This window comes from Bubalus kerabau, chromosome 1 (genome assembly GCF_029407905.1).
Source record: "Bubalus kerabau isolate K-KA32 ecotype Philippines breed swamp buffalo chromosome 1, PCC_UOA_SB_1v2, whole genome shotgun sequence".
NCBI classification, from domain to species: Eukaryota; Metazoa; Chordata; class Mammalia; order Artiodactyla; family Bovidae; genus Bubalus; species Bubalus kerabau.
The window spans coordinates 139,178,266-139,192,625 of record NC_073624.1 but is presented as its reverse complement, the minus strand read 5'-3'; the positions used below and the strand labels follow the sequence as shown (position 1 = coordinate 139,192,625).

General features: G+C 42.3%; 1 protein-coding gene across 2 annotated transcripts in view; it reads left to right on the top strand.

Annotated features, from left to right (window-relative positions):
- Window positions 1-14,360, top strand: part of ANK3 (ankyrin 3) — a 365,564-nt gene that overhangs the window by 137,094 nt on the left and 214,110 nt on the right. For both annotated transcript variants that reach the window (XM_055589804.1, XM_055589787.1), the window contains exons 6-7: window positions 1,574-1,759; window positions 3,654-3,752. In XM_055589804.1, coding sequence (XP_055445779.1) covers window positions 1,574-1,759; window positions 3,654-3,752 — 285 coding nt within the window. The remainder of the gene's footprint in view (window positions 1-1,573; window positions 1,760-3,653; window positions 3,753-14,360) is intronic.

Sequence of the window (14,360 nt, the reverse complement as noted above, 5' to 3'; positions counted from 1 at the left end):
AACTTTGTACTTTAAGTGTAACCTGTGGTATTGTTTTGGTGATGTCTAGCTTATATCCAACCTTTATTATTAATGGTTGCAGAGAATGTCCTTCTGGTTACATTGATGCTTATCCTCTTCCTCACTTGGGTCTTCCTGGAGAAGTTGAACAGACCAAGTGAAACTGCAGCCAGATCTTGAAGCTTGGAGTATAGATAGAATTTGTATATGTAGAGCAAGGAGGAGGACATTTCAGAGTGGGGCAAATAGCCTGAGTTTAGATGCCAGGGTAGAGACAGTAAGGAGAATGGAGATTTATACAAGATTTATACGAGAAGGGCCTGGGCAATACTGTCACTTAGGTGCTAGGGGGCCGATATTTTACAATACTTGAATATAAATATACTGATTTGCATTCAGCCAAACAAGTGCTAGGAGCACTTATCTGTTTTCCAGCAAGGAAAACAATGGTGAAAGTGATCTTCTAGGAAAACCAATAAGACATGAGTATGCAAGTAACTAGGTTTTTTCTTTTTCCCCTACAAGTACTCTTCCATTAGAGCAGTCCTCGATTTGTACCACAAGGAGTATTATTTGTACTACAAATAATAAATATTATTTACTACAGATAAATAAATATCATGATCTGAATAGAATAATAAGTAACCTACTTGCCAATTGTCTAGCAAAAATGACTTTGAAATGTTCTTTTGAGTGTGCGATAATTAAAGTATTGCAGATTTGAAATTTGGGAGCCAGTCTTAGCATATTCAAGGGCTTCCCAGGTGGCTCATTGGAAAAGAATCCACCTGCCAAGCAGGAGATGCAGGTTCGATCTCTGGGTCAGGACAATCCCCTGGAGAAGGAAACGGTAACTCACTCATTCTTAATTGGGATATCCCATGGACAGAGGAACCTAATGGGCTGTAGTCCGTGGGGTTGCAAAGAATCAGACACAACTTTGCAACTAAACAACAATAACAACAACTTAGAATATTCTCCTCGAATATTCTTTTCTTTGCTTTCTTTTGTATGGTCAGTAATGCTAGATTTTCCAACTGCAATGAAATCTGTAGCTGTCTTCTCTTTGTCAAGTCCCAGGGTAATACAATAGGAAGACTAAATGTACAGATATGTGTGTATGTCTGAATTGCTTCTAGTCATGTTTTATATGATCCGTTCCTTTATTGCTCAGAGAAGCCAAGAGTCTTTCGTGTATACCTTCCGTAAAACAGCAATGAGTATAGTTCATTAATTCACATATAGTAATTGAGTACCAAATATACACTAGGTTACAAAGTATAGTGATGAAGCAGACAGGATACACTAAGCAACAAGTACTGGATAAAATAGTTTGAAAATAATGATGGAAATTTACCTTTAAAATTATTTTCTGTTTTGGGGGGTGTGTGTGTGTATATATATATGTATGTATGTATGTATTTTTTAATATCTTTCCACATATATGTGGAACTACTTGAATATGTCAGCTTTAATAACTGTGAACAAAAATTGACACTCGATCACCTTCTTATTTGTTAATCAAGAAGAAAAAACCCATAGGGGCCAATCTTGACCCATAATCTATTTGCAGGATGGCTTCACACCATTGGCAGTAGCTTTGCAACAAGGTCACGATCAAGTAGTGTCACTTCTGCTAGAAAATGACACGAAAGGAAAAGTGCGTCTTCCAGCTCTTCACATCGCTGCCCGAAAAGATGACACGAAAGCCGCTGCCCTGCTGCTGCAGAATGACAACAATGCGGATGTGGAGTCCAAGGTGAGGCCCTGGGAAACACACTAGCCACACGGCACCCTCCTCCGTTAGGCACCCAAACGTGAAGAGCACCTGGGCTCCCTTTGGGCATGCTTACGCCAAACACTTAATTGCGCTGAAAGGAATAAAATCATGCCCCCAAGTCATCCAGTTGAAGGCGCAGCGCCCCTACCCTTGGCATCTACAGCTGGGAGGGACCGTGGGTGCTGCCCTATGTGCACTAATGGGTGGCCACCTCAACAGAAATCAATCGAGAGACACCCAAAAATGTCCTTCCTTTGAACATGTATTTTTAATGTATTTAGCACTTCAGTTCCAACATCAAGGTGAAAAATTATAAAATGCCAGCCACAGTGTGTGCCAAATAAATTTTTGGTTGATATCTAAGACGGTAGGCAGTACGCTGAACATTGATCAGCTGCAGAAGGCATGCCAGCAGCCAGAGTCCCAGCCAACAACTCCCATTGTCTGGACACACATTACTTACAAGTGTCTGTGAAGGAAACGTGGCATTTGGAATAGGCCATCGTGTAGCCCTTCATTCAGTCTAGCTTTCTTTCTGTGCCTATTGTGCTGCCATTAGAGCTTCCATCTGCATTACTTAGCTGTCATGAGCTTTCTGCCATCCACGATCACCGATAGCAAACTAACCGTTCATTTTTTCCTCCTCTTTGCTTCCAAATGTGTTAACCTAGATGGTGGTGAATAGAACAACAGAGGTATATATATATATGTATATCCGTGTACATTTGATCTATATCTGCATCATCATTTTCCCATTCCTTAGTGCTGCTGCCTCATTTCTTTCCCTTCTTCTTTGCATTGCCTTCTGTAGGCTAGATACCTGCTTCCTACCCCCACCCTCAAAGTAGCATGTGCCAGAGGAGATAGTAGTTTGATTACCAGGGCTTTCTGCAGCTGAACCTGGTGTTGGAAAGGAGGAAGGATTAGGCATCCTTGATACTTAAGGGTACTACAATAGAGTCCTGTGACATGAAGCATCTTGACACTTGAGAAACTTCTCAGCTCTACCTACAGCTGCAGACAACCCTGTCATTCTACTCATCTAGGACTGAATCTTCAGATTTCTGCATGACACTCGCCCTCAGTGGTGTCAGCAAAATGAAAGTTACCTCGGAAGGGCACCCTGTGACCCACCCTTGACAAGAGTCAGTCAGACCGCTAGCATGGCTGAGAAGCTTGCTGACGACTTAGAAATGCATCTAGTTCCTGTAAGGTTGAAATCTTTGGGGACTAAGTAAAGCACTGCATGTTTTAGCATTTTTCAAGGAAGTAAAATGATCTTGGTATGAACAATCCGGAAAAATGGGTTATTGGATAGGCATTTGCTAATAAAGAGACCAGCTCGTCAATTTCTTTATGAAATGCATTCACCATGATTCAAGACCAATTGTAATAGCACCTCTTCCCCCCAAATTGCTTTTATCATTAAAATTGGCTTTTACTGTTGGTTAGTTTGACTCTGTATTGAATATATAATACTAGTGAGATTCTGACAGTTTCAGTGGACAGTCCCACCATGAATAAGACAACAGGGGTGCTCATCACACTTTCTGTGAGCTATCAAGATATTTCTTGTCACCCCTATTTTAACTTTTGGACATGTTGGCTTCTGTGTAGTTCTGCTCCCAGATCACAAAAATGGCTCAGTCTCCACCCTTGGTTCCTTCCCGGCTCTTCCTCTCCCTGTGAGTTTGGCATCCCTTTGAAATCCTATGAGCAATTGGCACTAATGGAAAGAAACCTAGTACAGAATGGAATGCGGACCTCAGCATATTTTGCTTCCTCATTTTGATCTGGGCAGGGTTGTGGTATTAACATGTCAGACGAGAGGCCAACAGGGATCAGTTGAACGTCTGCTGTGTTCTCTTTCCAGAGTGGCTTCACTCCGCTCCACATAGCTGCTCACTATGGAAATATCAACGTAGCCACATTGCTGTTAAACCGAGCAGCTGCCGTGGACTTCACTGCACGGGTAAGAGTGCTGCAATCTGACGTACCTTAAAGCATTTGAAATGATTCTTAACCCTACTCCCCCAACATGAGGAGGAGGTCAAGCCAGATGACCTCCAAGGGTCCTCCCAGTCAGTGGAAGCTGTGTTTTTCTACTTTTCTAGTGCATTTTCTTGCTTGTAGACAGGCACGCCTATTTTCTAGCAGGGAAGGAAAACCAAGATTGGAAGTGGGGATGGGGTGTGTGATAAATAAGTGACATATAGAAGATGTGATTTAAATAATCACATCTGGAAACTACAAGCTGTCCCTCCAAGCTGAAATTTCTGAGTGTGTGTGAAATGGGTCTGATAGCACTCACAGTGCTGTAGAAATCAGGGTCTTGATCTTTCAGATGGGAATGAACTGGATTTGAGGCCCAAATCTCAGAACCCAAACAATAGAGGCCACCTTTTGCTCTTATCTTCTATCCCCTATAAACTTTCAGAATGTGTAACAAGATTCTGTAACCCGAATAAGTTCATATTCATAGCGAAAGGAATTACAGTATCACATATATACCCCTGGACAGCAACTCAGATATCCAGAGTAATAGGGCTCTGAATGTAGAAACCAGTCTTGGGCTGGGCTTGATCATCAGCATCATCAGAAATAGGAACAAAGTAGGAAGCAGAATATAGAAGTGGTCAGATGTGGGGACTCAGGATTCAGACTCCCTGGGTTCCTGTGTTAGATTTAACTTTTCTTTCTGTGTCCATCAGTTTCCTCATTGATAAGATGAAGTTAACGTGGATTGTGAAATTAAATAACAAATCGTAATAATATCACATCGGCACTCCTGCACTGGGTCATTGAGAAATAGGAGAGTGTGGAGAACCCTTAGCACAGTGTCTGACGCATCATCACCAGCAGCAGCAACACTATGATTTTGAACATAGGATTTGAAGTATTATTTTTGCTGAAAACCTCACTTGTTAGGTGAGAAGTGGCAATAGACCAGATCGGGAGAATGGTCATAATACTAGTACCAGCAGGAGTTGTAGCAGCCGTAAAAGTAATGCCATCTTTGAAGCAGATGCCAAACTGAGCACTTTTATTTCATGAATTCTTATGTCAAGAAAAGTGTTTTTGTTCCTGTTTTACAGAAGGGGAAACCGAGACTTAGAGACAAGAAGTAGCTGGTCCAGATGATAGAGCTAGCAAATGAGAAAAGGCAGAATTTCAGCCCCAAAGCTCTTTACCCTTCCAGTCTCCTGTCTCACTCTGATAATGTTAGGGGTTCATTTTTCTCATCCTTTTTATAATTCATTAGTCCTATAAAAATTAAAAAGAGCTAACATTGTACTAACGTAAAAGCTGTTTCCTATCCGATTGTCTTCAGCCTGCTAAAAGCTTTTATCAGTTTAAATAAGGCAGCTCTTGTCACTCTAGAGCTGTGTGTGTTCTTATTGCATTAATAGCATCCTTGGGTTTCAGCAGACCCAAGGGCTTGTGTGACATTTAGAAGGACAAAGCTAAGCACTTCTTTAAGTCATGTATAAACAGGGCATGCCAATGTGAGAAAACCCCGTGTCTGTAAGGTGCATTCTTCTGGTTTCATTTCTCTAACTCACAGAAAACCTCATAAGTCGCATCTTCTAATTAGGACATTTGGAAAATTCATGTCGGGGTAGTGTTTGAAGTTTGTCTTGGTGCCATTGTTCAGAAATTTCCTGATGCTGCTGAAAATAAGAAGATTGGGACAATGTTTAAACAATTTAGGAGGACAAATTACAGTATTTTCAGCCTCCTTCAAGCAATTCCAAAGCATCCATTTACATTAAAACAATTACTATGGTAATTACAAATGATGCTAATTTATCAATTAAAGATCAGTGGAGACCTCAGACCGTAGTTGTTAACCTTGTCTGAATTACCATATGTGATTTAAGATAGTTGCATTGAGCCTTTGTTTAAAATGTTAAATTTCAGACCTTTTGCTGATTTAAAAAAGCGTTTACTCCCAGCCATTCCTAATTAGTGAGTCCTCGTAGCATTCTGAGCTGAAGGCGGCGGCAGAATTTGATTGTACTCACTAGGATGCCTGGACTGTTGCTCATACTGGAAAGCCCATGCTCCCCTCTGCAGTGGCTGATGGATGGCTTGCTGTAGGAGGTCTGAGCTGGACTGGTCTTCATGAAGAGCTTAATCAGAGGCAACTGCTAGTTGCCTCCACAAACACGTTGTGGGTTCCAAATCTCTAGTAATATTATATACTAATCCAGCATCTAGCCTTTTGTGTTACAGAGTCCTATCCCTTCCCACCTTAAGCGGGGTCTTCCTAGACTCCAAAATCACTGCAGATGGTGACTGCAGCCATGAAATTAAAAGACGCTTACTCCTTGGAAAGAAAGTTATGACCAACCTAGATAGCATATTGAAAAGCAGAGACATTACTTTGCCAACAAAGGTCCGTCTAGTCAGGGCTATGGTTTTTCCTGTGGTCATGTATGGATGTGAGAGTTGGACTGTGAAGAAGGCTGAGCGCCGAAGAATTGATGCTTTTGAACTGTGGTGTTGGAGAAGACTCTTGAGAGTCCCTTGGACAGCAAGGAGATCCAACCAGTCCATTGTGAAGGAGATCAGCCCTGGGATTTCTTTGGAAGGAATGATGCTAAAGCTGAAACTCCAGTACTTTGGCCACCTCATGCGAAGAGGTGACTCATTGGAAAAGACTCTGATGCTGGGAGGGATTGGGGGCAAGAGGAGAAGGGGAAGACAGAGGATGAGATGGCTGGATGGCATCACTGACTCGATGGACGTGAGTCTGAGTGAACTCCGGGAGTTGGTGATGGACAGGGAGGCCTGGCGTGCTGCCATATCATGGGGTCGCAAAGAGTCGGACAGGACTGAGCGACTGATCTAATCTGATCTGATCCTAGGTCAGAGTTCTCTCAGGGATATAGCAGAAACAGCAGGTAAAAGTAAAATGCCCTGGAACACAGACGGGATCCGATTTTGCCTGGTCAAAGCAATAAAGGATCAGTAAGCCTCAGTTGCCGAGAACTAGCTGCAAATCATAACCATTAATCATGTTCTTCAGGAACCAGGTTGAGATAGAGGTACTGATTAGAAAGTTAGAGGTCAAGTTAAAGAACAGCAGCAGCCGCCATTGTCTGGGGAGGCCGTGATGTCTGCTTCCTGGCCGTGACAGGTCACTGAAGAAAGGCAGATACAGTCCTGAGGTTCCTTATGGGCTGAGTGTGGCCTGGAGAATGCATGGCTACCTGCTGGCAAAGAGAAGTGGGGATAGCAGTGGGGAACCACCCTTCTGGAATCATTTCCTGCATGCAGTCCACGTACATGTCCAAAGCCGATAGGAGGCAGAACCAAACACAGGTGACTAAAGGTAGAACATACTAGAACGGATTGCTTTCTCTGCTGCTTTGTAGTGCTAGCTAATTTAGGCAGCAAGAAAGCAGATCCTAGCCAGCGGCGCCTATATACCCCTAGTATCAGTGATGGTAACTGCTTTACATCATAATTACCTGTTACATTAATACCTTTCCTTAGATTTTTATTATGATGTAAATGTGGACTTTTGTATTGTAATGCTGCCATGTATATATATGTAAGCTATCCTGTCTGACCTCTTAAATATTTCCTTTTGGATTATCCATGGAGACCTGTTCAGCCTCGTGGGTCTGCTGCAGGGAGTAAATAGATGAAGTGCTGGATACTGCAGCGTCAGCACACTTTGCTGTCTGCATTCATGTGCTAGATGGCCTTGACACCATCTGAATTTATGCGTGACCCTTGCTCTCTTAGCAAATTATCCTGGCTCTCTTGGGAAAGAGAATGTGACTAAGACACACCAGAGCTGCTGCTGATTGTCGTTCCACTCAGGAGCATTTATGCACTTTAGTCAGTAAAAGCCAAATTATATTATTGGATGCCTGCGAAATTCCTTTTTATTGATTGAAGAAGATAGATGAATACTTTGCTGGCTAAGAGTTTTTTCATCAAATGTAATGGACCACCTAACTTAATCTTCACTCTTGTCATTGACCTTTCTCTTGTAAATTCTTATTTACCTTCCCATTTGGGGAAGATAACTGAATAAAATATCCTTCTATTGGTCTTGGTATGTAGTACTTTTTGGTTTTGATCTCTGAAAGGATTAGGGATTTTATGTGCTTGAGTGTTATACCTCATTTGTTTCCAGAAGGATTTCAGGAGGTTTACAAAGTAAGACATGTAAGAATGAAAAAGGAAATGTAAATGTTACCAAGCAGCTAGAAAAGACTAGTGAATACAACTGGAGAATAAATGTAGTCTCTAAGGACTTTGATACATATAGTATTAATAGAAAGGGAAGCATGGGTTATATAGTTTTCACTTTTTGACAAAGGAAATCTTAATTATCTATAGAGTCACTCTGTGTGTAAAATAACTCAAATACAATTTGTGTACCATGTGACTCCTTCTGTTAAGAATAGTGAGTTTGGGGGACTTCCTTGGTGTCCAGTGGTTTAGACTTCTGTGCTTCTGTTGCAGGGGGCATAGGTTCAATCCCTAGTCAGGGAACTAAGATCTGCATGCCACACGGTGCAGCTAAAAAAAGAAAAGAAAACTTAGTGAAGAAGGGTGAGTTTTATAGTTGATACTGTCTTTAGTAACTACATTTCAAAAGGTTCAATTCCTACTGTCCTATACAGCCTCAATCTCCATCTGTGAAGGCGCCGTGTGCAGGGATGCTGAGAGACTGCGGCTCAGCTATTTAGCTGTGTGATGTTCTAATTGCATGTGATAGATCTTGGCGTGTGTGTCACAGTTAACGTGTCCGACTGTACTGCCTTTCTAAATGTTTCGAACTGTTTTAGCAGAGGCTTGGCCACTTTTGGAACTCAGTTAAGTCATAAGAAAGGCTATTTTATCTAAAGTATCTTAATTTTTGATTAAAGTGAGAGCAGAGGTTTTAGACAGTTGAACTACTAATCCCACTGATGGTAACATACAAGTGTCAGATTTTACATTCCACCCAAATAAGGGGTCGACATGGTATCAGCATGATGTCTATGGATAAACATTATCAGGAGATTTCCTTTCTCAGTTCAACTCCACCTGCTGCTGCTGCTAAGTCGCTTCAGTCGTGTCCGACTCTGTGCGACCCCATAGACGTCAGACCACCAGGCTCCCCCGTCCCTGGGATTCTCCAGGCAAGAACACTGGAGTGGGTTGCCATTTCCTTCTCCAATGCATGAAAGTAAAGAGTGAAAGTGAAGTCACTCAGTCGTGTCTGACTCTTAGCGACCCCATGGACTGCAGCCTACCAGGCTCCTCCGTCCATGGGATTTTCCAGGCAAGAGTACTGGAGTGGGGTGCCATTGCCTTCTCCTAAATTCCACCTAGAAAATATTAAAGCACTTCTGCTATAAGCTAGACCTGGAGGTTCAGACTCAATTAACCCACTGTCCTGATGCTATTAAATTGTTGAGGCCCCAAAATACTCAACCATACAACACAGACTCTCCCCTAATTCTTTAATAAGGTACGTGCATTATCTGAGCAGTCCTATTCAGGCTGAAGTAGAAGTATCATGAAGTAGGCCCCCCACACCTTGTGCTTTGCCTCCCTACAGGACTTTGAGCTCCTCAAAGGCAGATTTATGTGTTACTAATATTTTGGAATTCCTGGTGTGTAACCCAGCACCTAGCACTGGGAAGGACTATCGTATTGGGTGGGCCAAAAAGTTCATTTGAGGTTTTCCATAACGCATTATGGAAAAATCTGAATGAACTTTTGACCAACGCTGTATTTATTGAATTCAAGAATGAACAAACAAATAACTTTCAGGCCTCCTTATCCACGACTCCTGGGCACCCAGTACCTGTTCAAACCTGCTTTCTTCAAGCCCCAGTCCTCTTCCTGATCTGTCAGAATTTCAGACTGAGCTTCAACCTGCTGTCAGGGTCCCACTTCCCAAACTGATATGAGCTTCATTAAGGGAGATGAGAAATCCATAGGATTCTAAATAGAGAGGTATAGGCAAGTGCACCAAACCCAGATATTGACTGTCAGACACTGAGGGGCAAATTGATTTCGGACTGAGCAGCATAGTTGACCTTGGAAGACAAACCTAGGAAAAGGGTTAGTCACCAAGAGCTGCTGCCAGGCTTTGTTTGGTGAAGGGTGTCTGAAGTAGTGCCTCCATTTATGAGCTATCAAGGCCACCGCCGACAGAGCTAGGAACGGGCATCAGCTACTCAAACATGGAGGAGAAGAGTGGAGCATAGCTCCAGCAGGAAGGTGACTTCTTGTCGTGTTTTTATAAGGGTCCAGGGCTTCTGCAGACTTTGCTGTGGTTTGTGTGGTGCTGTCACTGCAAATACATAAAAAAAAAATATTTTCCCTGCATTCTACAGTCCTATTTTTTAAATAGATGTCATTCCTTAACTTAGGTTGAGCCCAAACACACACACACACACACACACATTCATTTTTATTGATACGTGTTTTCAAATATAATACAGTGTTTATCTCCTAATATAGACTCAATAGCATTAAAGATATTTTTTAATGGGTTATATAAACCTCCTTTGGAATGAAAATGAAGATTGGGGAGCACTTAGCAAAGGAATGTGAGTTATGGGAAAGTCACCATGTGGCTAATTCATGAAGCATATTCTTGTTGCCATGGTGATATTAACATCTCAGGAAGAACAAAACCAGTAAGGCAAGGGCCGAGTGGTGGGGGAATAGACCTTTTATAGAGGATTGCTCGAAGCACGCCATGCGCTCTTATTCCTGCCTTTTCCATTTAATTCCCCAAATGCCACATCAAAGGACGTTTGCCTATGTAATTTTTTAAGGGATATTTTTATCTTAAATCCATTAGTACATTGGAGCTTATTAACATCTTACTGTGTGGTATGGGATCTGTGTTGTTCTTGTTTGAAAAGGTGAAGTTTCTAAGCTGTAGCAGCCTGAGGTGAGGAGAAACGTCCTCAGATACATGCAGGAGCCCCAGCTCTCATCCTGGCTGTGTCATCAGTCATTGATCTGGTCCAGGGCAAGTCTCTTCATCATCCAACTGCAGTTTTCTAGTCGCCAGATGAGGGAGAGATCAGTCGACCACACGCCCTTCCCTTCTGCTCGACTACCTTGTCTGACAGAATGGAAGCCTTTGGCAATAGAGAGTCGGTGGAGAGCAGTGTCAAAGCAAACAGCGCGGCACTCAGACTGCTGGAGTTCCACACTGGTACTGTGTCTTAGTTCATATACTCCTGGGCAGGTTATTTATGCTTCAACTTTATCATCCATAAAATGGGTCCAACCATAGTACACAATGCACAGCATCCTGTGACTGCACAAAATGATCCATATAAACTGCTCAGCCTGTGGGCCAGGGTCCTAGCCACATTTGTGGCGGTGGTGATTAATGCTCGCCTCCGCGAGGAGACCCATCATTGTAAGGCACGTTCACCTGTCAGGTGTGACACGTGTCAAACAAGTGGCGTCACGGCTACTCTCTCAAGTGCTTCCAGAGCTAGTCAGACACGATGCCTCCCAGAATGCTGGGGTTACAGTGTTTGCATCCGTGTTTGTCAGCGTGAGGAAGTCAGCCTTTGCCAAGCTATTAACATGATGTTGTCCGAGACAGTAAGAATACCAATACAAAAAAATCACAGAAATTGGAAAGTACATCTTTCCCTTTGTTTCACTTTTCCTCTTTGAGTATACACCCTGCTCCCTACAGTGCTGCTCTAGAATTGTTGCTCTGAGAACATTTTTAAATGACCCGAATAAATCCTATTTTGAAATTCTGTGAAATCAAGTTCTATTAAGGTAGGAGTTGGCAGAGCTCATTTTATTCATTTGCACTTTAAAAGGGAATTATTCATTAACTGTAGAATTTTCATTTCCTCCAGTGAGTGCAAATAGCAGCCGAGGGCCACTGCACCGCACCACCCCCCACCAACCCCTGCTGAACATTCGGACCATTGTTCACACTCCCTGTTGTCAGAAGGTACTCTTGGATGAACTCAGGTGCAACCTTGCCTTCTCCTGGGCATCATAGTTCTTCCATGAGAAAGTCTTGTTCTTCTTCCTCTGGTGGTTTGAAGAATATACAGGAAGTGTGAAGGGACACTTAGAGGGAAGCATTTAGGACTTTGCAGAACCAAAATGTTGCAGAGGTGAATTTGGGAACACATGCACAATCGTTTAAAGGCTCTTTCCCAAATCAAAGTAGTAGGTTGCAAGAAAACAAGTTCAGGCAGGAGATCAGCTTGTCCCTGCGTAGTTGAAAAAAACTTTAAAGCTAAGCTGGGATGGATGTAAAGGGATTAGAGTGAACTCCAAAAATTGGAGACTGAGGCCCATATGTACGTATGAAATGAGGCTGGAGATGGATGGTGAGTCCATGCCAGTGGGAGGGGACTCCCTGAAAACCCAGCTGGACTGAAGGAACTGGTCTGGATCCTGAAAGTAGAAGGGAGTAATTGCAGGGTTTGGGGATGGTTTATTTGTTTGTTTTTTAGATAATCAGCATAATACATTTTGTAAGTTTGAGGTATAAAAGGTGTTAGTTTGTATATTACAATCCAGCTACTACAGTCGTATTAGCTAATAGCTCTGACCTGTCACATAATTATTTCTTTTGGGGGTGAGAACAATCAAGATCTAGTCTCAGCAACTTTGAAGTTGGTAATACAGTATTGTTGACTATGATCACTATGCTGTGCATTAGATCTCCACAACTTATTTACCATTTGCAAGTTCATACCTATAAACAACATCTCTCCAACTCACCCACCACCTCCAGGCCGTGGTCCCCAGCATTCTACTCTCTGTTCTTAAAAATCATTGCAGGACTTTAAAAGGAGAAGTAGAATGATGGCTGGCATGTAACAGCAGAGGGCTGGGATGGCTAAGCCCCTTCCTAAACATCCCCATGCCAGTAACAGTGTCCCAACCAGAACGCCAGTGGAGCCCATGCTGTTCCTTCAGAGACAGCACTGCTGGATTGATCATCTTTCTACAGCCAAGAGATGGAGAGATGGGAATGTCCCCAGGTGGGGAGGAAGGGCCTAGCAGTTCGGACTCACTCTGGGACCCCTCTTCAGAGGGCGTCAAGCTTCCCCTATGGTGCATCCCTCAGAGTGGTTGGACTGGGAGACTCTGAGGGTCTTTGAGCTCTTATTACTGAGAATTGAAATATGAGGTGGAAATACCTTATCCAAAGTTCAGGTCAATTTAGGAAATAGCTTTCATTTATTACTAGGTACTGTAGTAAGTTTCCGATACATTATTTCATCTATTCCTCACAGTCATCCTGTGAGATGCGGGTATGGGTTTCATTTTACACCAGAGAGAAAGAAGTTAAATAGCTTCTGTTTCAGTTAAATCATCCAGCTTCAAGGTGGTAGAGCTTGAGCTAAGAACAGCAAACTAAGTCAGTCAAGTAAAATTAGACAGTACAAACAATCAAGTAAAATAAACCGCATTCAAACTATGTAGTTCATAATATTCCAGCATTGGAGGAAGTGTGTACCAGGCTTTGGATTTAATCCAGGGTCATCCCAGGGTAACCAGAACTGACAGTAGCCTTTCCTGGATCAGCTGGCTATTTGGTCTCTGCCTGTGCCTGTTGCAAAATGAATTCAATATATTTTTAAAGACTTCGAAGTTTTTTTTTTTTTTTTCATTTACTACAAACCCCCATCATATATTTAAGGATGTTTTAATTGAAAGATTGTGAAAGTGTTAGTCTCCCAGTCATGTCTGACTCTTTGTGACCTTATGGACTGTAGCTCACCAGGCTCCTCTGTCTGTAGGATTTCCCAGGCAAGAATACTGGAGTGGGTTGCCATTCCCTGCTCCAGGGGATCTTCCCTACCCAGAGATCAAACCCAGATCTCCTGCATTGCAGGCAGATTCTTTACGGTCTGAGCCGCCAGGAAAGCCCTAATTGAAAGATTAGCAAACTTAAAAAACTGACAAATGATCAGATTCATTTTTAAAGATAATGCATTCACATTTCCACTACATTTTATTTATCGTCTCTATCAGTTCTGCATTGTTGAATTCCTAATGATCGTGCTTTGAAATAGACTCTTAATACTTAGAGACTTAATGGCTATATGACAAAAAGGTATCATACATTTCCCTCAGGTGATTCTTCTGATCAACCATATTAAACAACATGGACTGAGGCTGTGCTTATAAATAAAATCTTTATGTAAATTGTCTAAAGTTGAGTCACAGAAATCTCATTAATTCTTTTGCTCCTAACAACTGCCTTTATATTTATAAGCCCTTAATAATATAACCTTGAATTTCTATCATATTTACAGCTTACAAAATACTTTCCTGCAGTGCATCATTTGAGTCCCACAAAAATAGGTATTTTTATAGATGAGAACTGAAGTCCCAAAGAGTTCCTTGTTCCAGATCCTACTGAGCATAAGATGGAAGAATCAAACATTTGAATCAGAGCTCCTAACTCATTTTTTATGCCTCAGTTTGTGACCATCAGCCCCCAGCTGGGTGCCAGATGGAACCTGAGGCTGGAATGTTGGCCTCTGGGTAGCTGTGGTCTTCATGGTCCCCGGAGGAGCTCCATCTCCTTAGAACAAGTACATTGCAC